Source organism: Haliaeetus leucocephalus, unplaced genomic scaffold (assembly GCF_000737465.1).
Source record: "Haliaeetus leucocephalus isolate CR32 unplaced genomic scaffold, Haliaeetus_leucocephalus-4.0 Scaffold484, whole genome shotgun sequence".
In the NCBI taxonomy this organism is placed as follows: Eukaryota; Metazoa; Chordata; class Aves; order Accipitriformes; family Accipitridae; genus Haliaeetus; species Haliaeetus leucocephalus.
Window position 1 is genome coordinate 58,836 of NW_010972920.1, and position 16,182 is coordinate 75,017.

Here is a 16,182-nt window from a genome sequence, read left to right on the forward strand (position 1 = left end):
TGGGTCACGTAAGTACGGGCAACTTCCCCAAGTGTGCCGGCAATAGAATAGAGTCCCTTGGACCGTCGCGTTGCTGCCTGAACTTCTGGCAAGTTGGTACTAGAACAGCAGCAAGAGCAGGAATGGATGAAAAGCGGCCTTCGAGGAACCACTAATGCCGTCAAAACGCTGCAGATTTCTTTACATTTACCAGTCTATTTGGTACAACTTTTCCCTGCTACCCTATGAATGGCTTTGTTCATATTATATGGCGTTAGCTGCTCAACAGAGGTCCAGGCCTACCTGAAAGAGTCTCCCAGGAAGAATTTAAAACATCCTGTTGCTGGGGTACTATGGGACAGTTGTTTCTTGTCTTCACTCCAGGAAAGAATGCCGCACTACCGTCCCAGCCACCCTGCTGCCTTAGGAGTAGTGGGAAGAGTTGGGTCCAAACCTTTCGACTTCCCTTTAGGCGCTTTTGCAATTCACATAGCCCAGAGACTTCACAATGGACAAACAAGGGGCCCAGATACATAGACTCTACAGCCAGTACGGGGTCCTCCTTCCACTTTACTTCCATCAAGGAACGAGGCACAAACCCACTCTAAACCGGTATAAAAATCCCCCTTCCTAACCCTGAACACAAGGTAAAGATCTCTCAACTGTTTATTTTTCTTCCCGATGACTTTAAAATGGCTAAACAAATCACTGGGAGAAGAGCCACACAGATGGACCTCAGGTCCCTCTTCTGATGATATGGTCATAGATAACAATGTGGAGGTACAGATCTGTTTCAACAGCCGTCCGTGTTGTGTTGTCTCCTGGGTAGGCCTGAAACACAGAATATTACAGAGACCCAGTCAGGAGAGAGACAAGACATGTTTTTTCATGTAATGAATTTTCTTCTTCTTCCCTCGGAGCATGAAGTTTGATAAATGCAACTAGCTCTAAATGTGGGGATCTCTCAGCGACGATTAATGTCGTGGCACCAGGCAGTTCATTTCTCCTCCAATGCTTTTAGCAGATGCAAAGGCAGTGATAGAGTTCTTTTGGCTAAATACAACTAGGAACAGGTGGATGGTCGACCGGTCAAAGAGAAGGCCTGCTTGCAAAGATCAGGCAGCTGGTACTAAGTCTGTTCAAGCCAAACCCCGTGAGAGAGAACGCGTGCTGATTGCAGTTTGGCCCATACCAAGCACTTCTCAAATGCTTGTTCTCCATCACTGAGTGCTACAGAAAAGCCAAAGCCAGATGGATCTCACGGGGACTCACAGGCCTGTGCCCTGCAGCCTGTGGGGGGACACAATGCACACGCACAAACGCTTCTTCGTGTGGCTCTTGGCACACAAGGATCTTTCACGTGGACACTAAAGAGCTATTTATTTGTTACAGATGTTCTGCAGCTGCAGGAAGTTGGACTGGTGGCCCACTTTCAATGCAACCAAACACATTTTTAGGCATGCATTTTTGAATTTCTAACAAACCAATGCACTTATTTTGAAATGCATATAATTTGATATTTTGTACTGTTACTATTCATATGCGACCATCTTTCATGGGAAGCACATCAAAGAAACCACCATCCTAGATTAGTTCTGTAGAAACCCAAACAAATTATTGCCCAGCTTAGTTCATGTCGGTTTTGACAGTAACCAAAGCCTGGGTGTGTTTGTCACATCCAATCTATAGTCCAAGGACTTCAGTTGTAAAGTTTTAAAAAGTGTGGTTGGCACCGGAGGAACACAGTCGGTTTCTTACAGAGGGAAGCTCTCTACAATGTTATTACCCATGCGGCGCTCAACACGAAAGATAAAATACCCATGGCCATTTAATCAGCTTTCAACTATGGCTGAAAATGGGATGTCCGGGTACGATTCAAGCATTTGCTTTCTTTGGATTAAACTGCTATGTAAATAAATGGTAGAGACCAATCAAATTCAGCAATAATAAGATCAGAGCCATTCTTAGGTGAAAGCAAAGCATATGTTTGCGCTGTCAATCATCTATGAGACACAGAGTCCACAACGTTCATCCAGTTTATAGCACTACTGAGGCACAAGTATTTTCCTTTCTTTTATTCAATTGTAAATCCTTCTGAACCATTTACTGCGTGTTCGAGAAACACAGCCCTCCACAAGAAGATGCACCCAGTGACAAATTTCTCTTTTGTGAAGGACAGGGTTTCAAATCCAAGTTTGACCCTTGTGCCGGTGACAATCTCAATCTGCTACAAGAACTAAATGACCTTAATGGGGCCGCTTTCCTTAGGACTTCTCAAATCTTTCGTATTAAGGTGGAATAACGACCGTGTGCCGTTGGGAAAGGGATTCTGCCAGTTTCAGTTCACCACTGCAGAAGTGCTGGGTTGGAAGATGGTCCACGCTTTGGATGCAGGAACTGATTCTGCTTTCTGGATTTGCTGGTGTTCAGCAGGCCCTGCCAGGATCTGGGATATTACCGCCTGCAAGTTGCAACTTTTGTTTCAAAGTAGCCTAGTATTTATTTATTTTTATCCACCTGCAGGCATGTTTCATAATAGGGATTTGATTTTTAAGAGGAGATGAATACAGAGACCACCAGCCCCAGGATGCATCACCAACATTTTAGCAATTTTTCCTTTTCGCTAGAGGCACGTGTGTCATCCTCTGAGTAAAACAGAGTGTCTTTCCACACCAGATGCACCTGCTTATACACTCCCATGCTTCAGTCCTCACGTCATCCAGTCAGTCCCACTTTCCTCCTCAGCCTGTTCCCTCTCTCACGCTTCCCTTTCCTTAGCGCTTCTCAGCAATTCAACTAATAGGACACAGCCTCAGCCTGCAGGCCAGTCCTGGCAGTAAGGGCAACAGTTTCTCATTCTGGTTGGAGGGAAAAAGGGCAGGGAAAGGGGCAGGGTGCAAGAGAAACCCTGCTTCGGAAATCTTGCGGTTTTATCAGTCAGTTCAAGTTCTGATTTTTGTCATCGCAAGGGAAAGGCCTGGACACACTCACTCATACGCAAGGTGGGCTAAGTTTATCCTGACAGGGACCAGAGCAGCCAGGTTAACAAGGCAAACAGCACGTCTGAGTAAGCCTGAAATATTAGGTGTGTATTGATAAACACACTATTTGCAATCGGACTCAACAGTTTAGCAGTCAAACTCCATGGCATAAAGGCAATTTACAATATTGGGGGGTGGGGAGACATTTACCTTAGGATCCACGTTTATTATTTTCCTATCACTTTTGTTCTTGAAGAGTAGTCCACAGGCATTTTCTGCAATCACTTGGTAATTTGGGCTGGAATTTGAAGTGCTGACATTTCTATCCCAGTTGTAAAAGCTGTGAAAATGTGAAACAGAAATGCTGTACTTTTAATGGATGTCATTCTTCCAGCTGAAAGGGCAGATTCTGACCTCCTTGTTCATGCTGAGTAGTTCCTGATTCCACAACAGCCCCTCTGAAAGCCAGACAGATTCACTGAGGAGCAAAAGTCTACTAAATACTAGAAAACCTGTCCAAATGTGGCCCTACGTATCTGATCTGTGGCAAACCAAAGCTGAGGCCCCTAGCTGTCTCCTCATCCATTCAGTACTAGCATTACTAAAAGACTCAGAGACTAGGTTACAACTAGCGGGAAGCGGTAGGGCTTGAGAACTACTACTGTGACGGAAACAGCTCTGGAGACCACCTGAAAGTGCTTCCCGGACCACCACAGATCTGCAAACCAGATGTGGGAACCGACAGTTTCCCCTTTGGATCTCACTGGAACTCTCTTGCTGCTTTACTGTTTTCCTTTCTCTTGTTTTTAATATAGTTCTAGCAGTGAGGAATTTTTGGAAGTCTCCTCGCGGGCCAGATACAGCAGGAGGGGCTGAACTCCAGCTCCCCAAGGAAAATCCCAGCTCCCCCGACCGGTGTAGGTATCAGCCTAGGATTAATTGTGGAGCAAACTGTTCAATCAGGCTGACTGTGCTCGCTAGTTTCCAAAATGTCTGGCGCTAAACAGAAGTCAAAAGGAATTGGCCTGCTATGTCAAGTACGAGACGGACACAGGAGGGGTTCAGCACTTTATCAGTCTTTCTCCCAGGTCAGCGGTACTGGAGTTCCCCAAGCCTTCTCACACTTTTGTTTTTTGACTTCTCAAACTTTTTATCACCTGACCTCAGCCCCTTTGGACTTTGTACTTGCCACACAGCCGACTATCAGGCTGTCATTCGCACGCTCATTGTTAGTGCTTGCTCAGAAACCTTTTCAACTCAGATGTACCTACAAACCGCACAACGCGATGCTGCTGCTACGCGTAACCTCGCTGGGATACTTGTTTGATTGCTGAAGCGGCGCATTGCATTTCCGGTGCTGATTACAGGAGCGTATCTTTTGCAAAAGACGGAGGAAATGGGAGGAAGTCAGGAAATCATTCTGTGTGTAAGGAGGATTCAAGAAATGTACAAAATACCTTCTAATTTTCCTGCCTTCTGCAAGGATACTCCATTCCAACCAGATACATGGTTCTGGATTTTAAAGCGCCTCGATTTCTTCCTTGCTTCGAAAGAGTGCAAAACAATAGGCCTCACTGTTACATATGCTAAACTTTTTACATCCTGAACACCTCTGGTAGGAATGGAGCAACGTACAATGAGTTGGAGATGAATTTACAGTGCCATTACAGAATTCATCCTGGCATCACTGAAGTCAGCGTGTGATTTGCCACTGAAGTCGATAGCCTTGGATTACAGCAAGGTAATGTAAAACGGTGTGCTCAGCACAAAGTTACGTCCTTGAGCAAGCGAGTTAGCGCAAGCAGAAGCCGCCGTCTGGAACACTCTGCAGCCTAATGCTTAGATGCCTGCAGAAAATGAGTGAAAGGTGGGTGGACACAATCCACTTAACTTAGTAATAATAACTGCTTAGCTTTGATATGCTAATTGGTCACATTAATTTGTTGTCTATAGAATTATTTAATGCTCCTGAGTACCCACGTTAAGTGGTAAACACAAGATTTTTTATTTCATGCTTAAGAATAAGAATATGCACAAACTTACAAATTAAATACACAGATTCTTTTAACTCTCTACTCAGTTACCTTATTTCATCCATAGAGCTTTTCTCTGTCCCCCAGGACACAACGTGCTTAACGAGTCCAATTGCACAAATAGAGGTTGTTTCTGCTGGAAAACCACTACCAGATTTGGAAGGAATTGCTCTACATTATCTCGGGGTGGGGGGGCGGAATATAGCGCTCCCTGCAAAGACTTCCCCACATTCATTAAAAAGAAATTAAACATCTGAAGGCGGAAATAGTCAATTAGCTGTCGGATAATAACTTCCTGCATTTTGCCAACTTTCCAACCCCACTCCTATCATACTTCCCCATGTAAGCCAGTGAAGACAGGATCAGCCTTTCTGCTGAGAAATCAATGCCTAGTGCATGCAGTTTTGTTATGGACTCTTTCACTCCATGACAAATTAAATTCCATCATGTGCTTAGATGTGAAACATAAACCCCAAGTCCACCAGCAAAACGAAGTGAATCTCTCTGGACCCTGTACTGAGGGCTAAGAGAGTGGGGCAGTGCCCCGTGCAACTCTCCAGCTGCCTTTCCCACACATAAACCCCGAGCTTCTTGGTATTCCCATGTTCTCTAAAACAAAGACCAGCAGACAGTGAGATGGCGGTGGCTTTGAGGAAGCCTAGATGCCTGGTCATGGGAGAAAATTTTCCCCTGCATACCTTTTTTCATGTTCTTCACTGAAAACTGATGACATCAGGAGGTTCAAGTAGGCCTCACACCCACCTTGAGCAGGCAGGATGAGAAGGGCTGCTGCAGCTAGAGAACAGTGTTACTGGGAGGACAAAGTAACATATGCTAGCAGGAAATACTCCTAATACTGCCTAAAAAGGCAGGAGGTCAGAGGAAACGTTTTGACCAGAGGAGCAAGGCGTTGGAGAAAGCTTCTCCAGAGCGGCCTCTCCCCTCCCAGTTACTATTAAGGTGAAGCTTGCTCACTGTAATCAATGCGTTCTACCACCAGGCTGCTGCAAGAGGGAGCTGGAAATCAAAACCTAAGGAATCCCATCTCATCCGTGGTTTATTTCTCCAGAAAAAATACTAAACTGAACTTCATCAGCAAAGTGCTATTTAGGAGTTACTATAATCCCAATCTAATCAAACTAATTTTTGGTAGTAGAATTCCACATGGCTTTAAATACTTAAATTATCCTGAGATGAAAACATGCTATCAGATGAACATGATCAAATGCCAAAGAAAAAAATCTCAGTGTGCATTTTTTCTATTATTGTTTTGTTTGACTACCATGTGTTTTGGAACAAATGTAACAGTTTTCAGCATGGCACTTCAGTATGTGGACTACGAGGAACTTCTCAGTGCCCATAGTCCAGCTGCAAGAAGAATGCTTCTTGGGTTGGTTTTTTTTTCTTAATTTTTTTTTTTTTGTTCTTAAGTTGGCGGGGGTTTTTTAGACAATGATTTGTTGGTGCAGCAGTATATAACGAGTAGCACACTGCGTTTGGGAATACAGACTAAAATATGTGAGGCGGGTTTCTTTCATTCATCAGCTAATTCTGGTCTGAGCAGATTTTCATTCTGCAGGCAGGCAGATGCGCTCCCAGAACACAAGAGTCTGAATACAGGTTTTTGTATCCTTAAAGTTATCCTTCGGGTACCAAGATGGCAGCACATCAAACCACATGGTGCTTACAGAATGTCTTTCATCCAAAAATCTCTGAGTCTTTTTGTAAACATGCATTAAACCACTTGACATTCTTGTGAGATGTAAGGCAGGCTTTATTACAGCTCATCAGCGGCTAGGGGAGCCAGGGCACAAAAAATGTTGCAGATATTTCCCTAGGACATGTGGGCTGATGGCAGAGCAGCCAAGAGTCCCAATTGCCAGCTCCTGCCACGAGATGGGGTGCTTTGGTTGGAGTCCTGTGGCTGCTCACATTCAGGGAGCCAGACAACCATTTTCCTAGAGGCAAATCCTTGGCAAGGTTAAAACTGGATTTCGATGCCTCAGTGTGCCATTGTACCCCTTTTTCCCTTTTTCCGCAAGAAAATGAGCTGTGATGGAAGAACTTCTTACACAGCTTATTCCAGGGGTTGAAGCACCGTAGCGCACCAGGCCTGGAGAGACCGGAGAACGCTGCAGACACTGAACAAACTGGGGTTGCCAATCACCATCTGACCAAAAGAAAAGAAGGTGTGCATCTGCAGGGTAAGAGCTTTGTTGTCCCAACTTACTATTTACTATTAAAATCAGCAAAATCAGGGAGACAGAACGTAGTGTAAAGGTGTTTATGTCTGTGTTGGCCCCACCTTTGATCCCATGGGGTTAGATTATACTACCCTATTCTTTCTTCCCCTCAGGATAAGGATTGGTTCCTTGATTCAGTTCTCCACTTTTCTCTTCCCACCCACGCATACACAAAGATAAAACCATTCCCTATAGCAGACTGGGACTTCAGTCAAAAACTAATTATAAACAATGACGGCTCAACAGCTTTTTTCAGTTTGTGGTTCTACGAATTTGTGATGCAAACTATCTGACTTCAGCCCCCCTCCTGGTAATTTACAGACCAACTTGCTTTAGTTGGGCAGCAGCAGAAGGGTGCAGACAAGGGAGATAGGGGCATGCAGGACAACAAAGGAGACTAGAACGGGGAACAAAAAGAAGCAGCAGCTCCTTTATCCTGGTGTTCTGTTTCTTTCTGCCCTCCGGTAGAAGTGCACTGGTAATCATTCTAATGGGGGGAAACTGGCATTCTGCATGTGCTTGCCAACTATGACAAAGTAGCAACATACTTGGACGGTATTTGGCCCCTCAGCCCTTCCACAGCTTTCTGGTGCAAATGAGGTCACTGCCTCGGTGGGACACGACACGACGTAATACAACACATATGCCTCATTCCATGCCAACCGCTGTTTCGTAATAAGATGCATGTCACAGACCTCTGGTTAAATAAGAACAAGCTACTTTTTCCACCTAAGAAATTTAAAGATGCAAAGTTTTCCTTTTCTTTTTCATCTTGAAGCAGCTTTGACCAAAGTAATTATATTTATCAAATGATTGCCAGGGCAGGGTGAGCTATGTTACACTTCTTCAGAAAACCAAGGCAGTTTGATTCGTGCGCAGCAGCTATTTTGGAGGGTTTTTTTTCCTGCTTACCTGTGCTATATTGTCACTACTGAATTAAAACCGTGCAGCGTTTAGTTCAACTCGCACGGCTGATTATCTTGCGCACTGGTTGTAAATCGGGAGTAACTCCAATGCATTCTTGTATAAAATTGGTAGAAATGAGCATCTGGCCCACAGGACCAGTTCATGCCTTGGTTTCCTAGAGGCAGTGGAAAAGCACAGCGCTGCCTGCTGCGCATGCAGTTACAAAGCAGGAGTCACCACAGTAGACAGCGAGTGCCTGACACGTCCTATTTATACCACTTGCACTGGCAGTAATGGGCATCTCTGCCTCCAACCTGTGGCCAAGCTTCCCTGCTCCGAACCAACACGGCGACAGGATGTTTAGCACTAGAGCCAGAAATAATCTTTAAGACTATTTTGGCCTTGCCATTGCCGTTTAGCTAACGCGTAGCTCACCGCGTCTCATTACCAAACTTGGGAAACAGCCCCATCAGCACCGGGGTCAGCAATGACGTTTCATCGCTGCAAGGCAGTTTTACGGATGAACACCGCGCCAGCTAGCATCGGATGCGTCTGGACCTAGCAGAGATGCAGCTTTTCCCTCTTGCTCAAATCTGGACAGCTCCTGCAGCAGCACTCTGCGGCCAACACCAGCACCTTCTCTCTGCAGTTCCCGAATGCAGCCTTTCCTTTGCGTCTCTCCCAAGCAACAGCAGAAACTCTGAAATTCGGCTCAACAGAGCGGCAAAGCTGCCACTGGTTGCAGGAGGGCTGATGCTCACCCACTACCTTCAACAAGCACAGGACAAGAACTAACACATCGCTGCAAGTCATTGGGACTACAACTACTCCATGGTACTGAAGCTTATGAATAGCAAGAGTTTGAATATACCTCCCCGAGCTGTTGACTTCCCTCTTTTTGTATAGCTTTAAAAACAAATAACTTTTTTGCTTTTCCCTTCCTTTACTTTTTTGGGGTCTTTTAGACATAGGTGACAGCCAGCAAGAAGAGCTCTGAAAGGGGCACATCCATGCTGATTCCCATTTGCTTCTGATTGAGTAGCAAAAGGGTGGCGAACTCTACACTCCAGGGGAGGCCCAAGATCCTGACCTGATGCCACAAAACCAGTGCCATGAGGATGCACAGACAGCCAAGCTCTCTGCACAGGAGACCCCGTCATAAAGACCAATGATGACTGCTATGCACAGCGAGTGCAGGGAAGCGTCCATTGGGGCACGGAGATTGGCTTTAGGCCTGCTTTCATTTAACATCGTCAGTGGCGTGCTGGAGCAACTCGAAGATCAAAGGCTTGCAGAGCTCCTCTCGGCACTGCAACCCTTTGATCTTAGCCTCTCCTCCCGATAACCCCCCAAAAGCCACATGGCCGCTCTGCTTCCCGCCTGGGATCTGCCTCTAAGATTGCCCCTTTTTCCCTGCATCAAGGAGAAAAAAGGAGTATGATATGCAAAAATTAGGAGCACCTGCAACTTCCGTGGACCTGATATGAAACTGTATGACTGCTCAGCAAGCCTCTAAGTCAGCTCTCATGAGTTTTTGAGCATACCATGAAGGGCAATGCACTGAAAAGAGGTGAAGATAAATGCAAGGTGGCTCAGGGGAGCAGTACACTTGCAACGAGCTTCACCGAACTATAAACCCACATTGCCTGGGAGATGTACATCTAGACCGGACAAGCGTGTAACACGAATCTCAGTCCTATGATGTAGGCTACGAGTGCCTCAAGGATGCTGTATGTCTGAAGCTTTCCTACTGTACGCAGCTCGTGTCGAAGCATTAACTAAATAGTGCATTTTGAGTTTATCACAGCTCGGCATATTGCTCAGTCAGAAAGCAGGAACACAAAGAGGACTTGGAAAGCAATTCTGTTACACAACAGAGTTGGAATTCCGAGAGCCGAAAGATGCTATCGTTCTGTGAGTTTGTTTTTCAGCCTATTTCTTGGCAGAATAAGAAGAATGTCTAATCTTCATTAAAATAGTCATTTTTATATTGAAAATCACGGTTCTATCTATGCCCTCAACTACTGCCAGTGCACACCTCTCCTGCCTGTCCCCATTAACAGCTGCTGTATAGTTCATCTTGTCAGTCTGTCTACCAGCATCTAAACTGGTTCCATCTTCTTCCTCTGGTTCACACATACAGCAGTTGAACAATTTGTTGCAGGGAGCTTGCTCATCAGGTAAGTTTTCTTCCGGTCGTGAATTATCTATGAATCAAAGATGACTTCAAGTTCGCGTAACACAACGAGCACACGATGCATCTACTCTATCTACATACGCATACACACCCCCATATGGGTATTCTACATGCAGCAATGGGATCCAGATGATCATCCTATGCATCTCTGTGCTACCTCACCAACTGCCCGCTCTCCTCTCTCATCATCCTGTTACGTCGCAAGCCATTGCACTTCACCTTCCGTCAAAGCCAAAGGACCTCAATCGGGCTACATATTTAAGTCCTCATAATCTAGGTGTGTGCCTCAACTTTGCTGCCTCAGTAGGATGTCATTAAAATTGCCAAATCCTTAACCGCTACATTAAGTTTCCCTTTTCATTTCCGAAGCTTAGGATTCTTCCTTCTTCCCAAACTCTCCTCGCCTCTTGGCAGAACAGTTCTCTATGAGACCTTAAAAAGTGCAAAGACACATTTCAAAAAGCAGCAGGGAAAGAAAGGACACTACCTTCGCTTCCAGGAGGGGAAGGTACACATTTTAACAACGTATCATCGTTGATACCACACAGCCTACAGTTGACTGAATGTACTTTGAGTGCAAAAGATTTCCTTTCCTGCACTGAGTTTGGACTGAGAACTACAAATGGGAAATTAAACAAGAGAACTGCTACCTGTTTTTTTTAAAAATACTTAAAATAACCCGCAAAATCCTTCTGCAAAATGTCATTAGGGAGAGACTATGTTACTGTCTGTCTGGGATGACCTGTGTAATTCAGGTGCTCTCAGAATTCAGAAACAATGCAGTTTACTCAAACTCTGGCAGAACTTTCTATGATAACTGTTACTGCATGTATCTACACCCTATCTCCAGACAGCAGACTGCTGCCATGCATTGGAGTTTACACAACTGATTTGCCCCTGCTGTATACTGCTGTGTGCTGCTGTGCAAATAGGTACTCAACAAAATGAATCTTTTATCAGACAGAAAACACGACAGAGGTCAAAGTGAGACCATTACCTGTGTTGCTCCACCTCTTAAGCTCACTCCCTCTTCTGTGAGTTGTGTATCGAGGAAGTCCAGGTACTGCCAGACTGAGGATCGCAACCGGTGTCGCATGAACCGGCCAACGTCCTTTCCTTCACCGCTGCCGAGGGGGCTTTCGCTCACGCCGTGTCCCCTTGGGCAGCAGCCCACCCCTACCCAGCACCCTACGAGCTGTGCCCAGGGCAGGTGGCGGCCGCAGCCCCAGCAGGAAGGCGCGGGTGGCTGCACGCTGGGCGGCAGAGCGTCACAACCGAACCGGCTCGGGCACCTGAGCTGAGCTCGGGCCTTCCTTTCTGCAGTTCACCCTGGCCCTCCGCCGCTGGCAGCGCAGGCCGTAGACTAAGAGCTCCAACCTGCAGGTTCGTCTGCTTTTGCTTTCAGCGGGCATTAGCAGACAGCCTCAGCGTCGGAGCGTTCAGAAACGTTTCTCGTAGCCAAGGCGTTTTTTTGTGTAATGTGCTCAGTACTCCCGGCATTGTTTGAACTTCGGCTGGGTACACCTTTTGCATTTCAGAATGAAGGCTAAGATTACTAAGAAAAAGAGAAGAAATAAAAGCAATAAAAGGAAAATAAATTCAAGTCCTCGGGGTTACAGGCCCAATCCCAAGAAATTATGAAACTACTGTCAGGCTCCAGAAGCTGTGGAGTAATCACTCACGAGTGCATTATCTTATTAGTTCTCTCCATCTTTAAAGAATAAAACCACCCAACGCATTAGGATTTATGGCCAACGAAAAGAAAAAGTTTTATCTTGAAGCTACAACAAAGAAGATAAAAGAGAGGCATGTAATTGTTGAAGGAACAACAGGATGAACAGCTTATACATATTGTGCAATTAATAATCACTGAAGGCCTGTTGGAAGTTGCATGTAGCCGACAGATCAACATACAAAATCAGAGTCCCTGTTCTTCTGCATACCAGTACATGGTGATCGCAATAGCAGTCAGCCAATCAAGTTGGGTTTTGTTGTGGTTTCCCCCCCCCCCCCCATGTGCTTTCTCAAAGTGCCTTCAGATGGGAGCCAAAAAAACCACCCTATAGAAATAAAAATCTCAGTCATGGAAGTTTTCCTCCCAGCCAGGCCTCGGATGTTAAAACAAAACAAAACCAACCAACCAAAGCAAGCGCCATTCACAGAAACATGCACACAGCGGTCACTCCGTCCCTGTTCCACACCGAGTGATGTGGCCAGCTAAGGTTCTGAACAACGGTCTCTGGAGAACAGGGGTCCTCAGGTTAAATTCACGAGAGATTTACCGAAACTAGTTCCTCACCGCAGCAGACAGGGGAGTATATAATGATCAGCAGTGAGACAGGAGAAGAGATCACCGAATCTTCCTCAGAAAAGAATAAAATCTTAGGGAAAGATTTATTATCTGATCATCTGAGAGGAATTTCTAGCAAAGGCCAACGTAGAAATGAAGGAAGGCATCCTAGCAGAGCATTTGTCTGCTTGTCACATAGGTTCACTTATTAGCCTTCCTCTTCCGTTAACAAAAAGCCAGAGCACGATGAACAACTGCAGCCCTGCGCTATCATTCAACTAATTGCTTCAGGTGCCAAAGATGCCAGTAAGTGCCAAGACAGATTTCCAAAGCCTCATGGTTTCTTGTAGTAGGCGGGGTGCACTGCAGGGAGCTTCCATGGATTTTTCAAAATCCCCCTGGGCACCTACCTACACCTTTAACACTTTTAAAAACATGACCTTCAGATGTGTGCCAAAGTTGCACTGAAAACAATGCTTAGGTGCTTTGCTGGATCAGAGCCATAGTAAGATATGATGAGCAGGAAGACCTGAAGGAACTAAATGGCAACTAGAGAGGTTGCCGAGCTAGTAAAGGTAATGTCGAAGTATTGTTGCATATCGATTTAGATACGTGTATTTGTGGAGCTGGGCCAGCTTCTCCAACGTCTTCCCTTCCGAAGGAAGCAGGGTTAACATCCATGAATAAATTAGCCTCTTGATCAAAGTTTGATTAAGCATCTGAGATGAAATGATGGATTTTTCTGAAAGCATGTATTCAAAGCATGCTTAATGTATGCATGTATCTCTCTCTCTTTCTTCCTGTGGTTTCTTTCAAAGGGTCTTCTTCCCTTCCAACTGTAATCTCCTTAGGCAAAGAGCTGAGACCAGAAAGAATTCATCTATAAAACCATGTGCTAAAACTTCTAATTATCAGCTGAACTGATGAAAAATAATACTTTTATGAAAAATGAACACTCCTTTTTCCTAGTATTTCACTTCAATGGTGTGAGGTAAAGCTGGGGGAGACAGCCAACCTTCAAGGCTTGGAAAGGATTCTTCCCTCCTTCCCAGACCTCACTAATGCAAATCCTTTGAAATCCTAATGGTTTGGGCACCGAGGGAATCCTCAGAACAACCAGTCTGCTGAATGAGTAAGGCTGCAATTTCCAAGCGGCCTGGGGACATTTAGATGCATCTGTCCCACTGGAACTGGAAGACACCACATAGAAAATCTCGGCCCCTGAGAAGAGCTCAGTCTAGAAGACTGTGAAATTGCTGGGTGCTACCTCAGGCACTGTGGAGGCAAGGCACTAGCCTGCCTTGCCGTTTTCTGCAAGCTGTTGCATAACAAGTCTCATATCCTCCAAACTTTGCCAACTATACAAGCATTTGGAAGACGAATCTTAAATATTTAGGCACATTTTCAAAATACTGCTCTACAACTCCCTCCCCCCTCCTGCAATACGCTCAGGATTTTATCTATATCACAATGACCAGGAGCTTTTAAATACACAGGAATAGGAGAGACTAGAATGCATCAGGAGTTTCCATCTTGAGCAACTTAACTTCCCTTCAAGTGGCAAAACCACCAGCTTTTCAGGAAAGGACTACCCCGTCTTGAGGAAAAAGGTCTTTGGCGGAGTCACTCCTAAGCTTACTAGATCCGAAGGGCTGTTGTAAAACACATCCTCATATAACCTCTGGATCACTAACTCTGGGTTCAGGATGTAAAAACTGTTGCAAAATGGGCTTTGCGGTTTCTAGGTCACCAATACCAATTAAGAAAAAGATGTGTTTTGCTAGGATTTGGTGGGACCAGAGCACCCAGGAGACTGCTAAGTCTGGGGAGAATTACTGACAACTATTAGTGTAAAAACAAAATCTTTAAAAGTAACTTACTTAGTTACTTAAAAACCAGCAGGTTTAACTTCAGGTACCATATCTTGCGAACATCGGCCTTGGTATGATCCATTCATTAGTTTCTTATGGTTGAATGTTTGGTACAGGAGAAGGCAGTGCCTATTCTCTTCGCTACTAAAAAAATTATATAACCCATGACTACACACATTTCAACTATTCATGTGACGCACAGCAACATATAGCTTGAATGGCTCAAATCAACAGAACTATTGCAAAACAGATTGGTTTTTTTATGCTTTCAAATCACAAACATACTATTGATCTGGGAAATTGACGTATCTAATTTAAATGTACGTTTAACAAGAGAGCAAAGAGATGACAGGGCATGAGGCAGGCAACTTTTCTATTTCAATCCAAACAAGGCAGCAGAGCTGTGATATTAATGAAGCAAAATGGTATACAGAGTATTTGCATTCCTTATCTCTTCTCTACAATAGATTCATAGCTTGTAATCTGACTGCAAAGCTTATGCACATGAGACACACACATGTATAACTAGATAGTCAAACTCTGTCAACAGTCTATAACCAGAACCTCTTTGAAATCCAGAGGGATAAAAAGGATGGAGGCCCCAGTTCCTCAAACTACATGAAACACATTGAGTACAACAGGACTACACAGTGCACCGAAAGCTCTGCACGTGCTTGGGTCAGAAAAAAACGTTCCAGGAGAAGGCTGTACGAATAGGAAGAGGTTGTACACATTACAGCAGACGTTAGGAAAAGTAGGAAAAAGGGAAGTCAAAGGAGAGCTTCATGTGGTTGAAGGGGCACTGCGTACGTGAGGACGGAGGGCAAGCGGTTTGAAAGCATTTGCTGGGTCTTGCAGGCGAGGACAGAGAGAGAGGATGCCGATAAAGTGTCACGAAAGGAGTGAGGTGGTCACGGTAATACTTACTCACGTGAGCTGCAGACAACCTGAGGTTATCTGAATCACAGGAAGCAAAAAAAGAAAAGTACATGTCCTTATGCAGAACGACAGAATCTGTTCCAAACAGAATAAACTGATACGTAGGACTACTGGGGCTGTAGTTACTACAACTGTTCCAAAAAAGACCATTTAGATAAATAGCTGACAATGTGAACGTTACACCTTTCCGTAAGATTTGAAGAATCAGATATCCCGAAGGTGTACACTTAGTATGACCGTTTCAACGACTGCATAATCTGTAGCCCTATAAAGAACAAACCAAGTCAGCAATACAGTTTTTAAGAAAATCACTCTCCCTGTTTGTCTTCAATATGCAGATGTAAAGAGGATATTACTGCATACTATAAAGAACAACTACAACAACCCCCTCAGCAAGCTACAACTCAGAAGCAATTTTTTTCTAGCTGACACTGATTAACCTTTTCTGCATATTACTCGCAGACTGCAACAGGGGTGTGCTTTACTCTTTCTGCATGTATGTCCACCAAAATCTATGAGTATGTAGCATCGAGGGTATCAAAACACTGAAAACGTGAAACTACTTAAAACATCCCAGCCAAAAAGAGGAACAGTGGCGCTACGGCCGAGATGCCCCGATCCTACAGTTTTAAGTGGACTTTACTGTGTGACTTTGCTGACTTTCAGAATTTCACACTGCCTAATTTCACTAACTTTCTGACAGAGTATCAGTTTGGAAGCTTGAAAATTCCCATCTTTTCCAT

The 16,182-nt window shown here is 44.7% G+C and overlaps 1 protein-coding gene across 1 annotated transcript in view; it reads right to left on the minus strand.

Moving 5' to 3' along the window:
- Positions 1 to 714: 714 nt before the first annotated feature.
- Positions 715 to 16,182, minus strand: part of LOC104836826 (chromosome unknown open reading frame, human C4orf22) — a 228,034-nt gene continuing 212,566 nt past the window's right edge. The window contains exons 5-6 of the mRNA XM_010575580.1: positions 3,171 to 3,300; positions 715 to 810 (exon numbers count right to left, since the gene is read on the minus strand). Coding sequence (XP_010573882.1) covers positions 715 to 810; positions 3,171 to 3,300 — 226 coding nt within the window. The remainder of the gene's footprint in view (positions 811 to 3,170; positions 3,301 to 16,182) is intronic.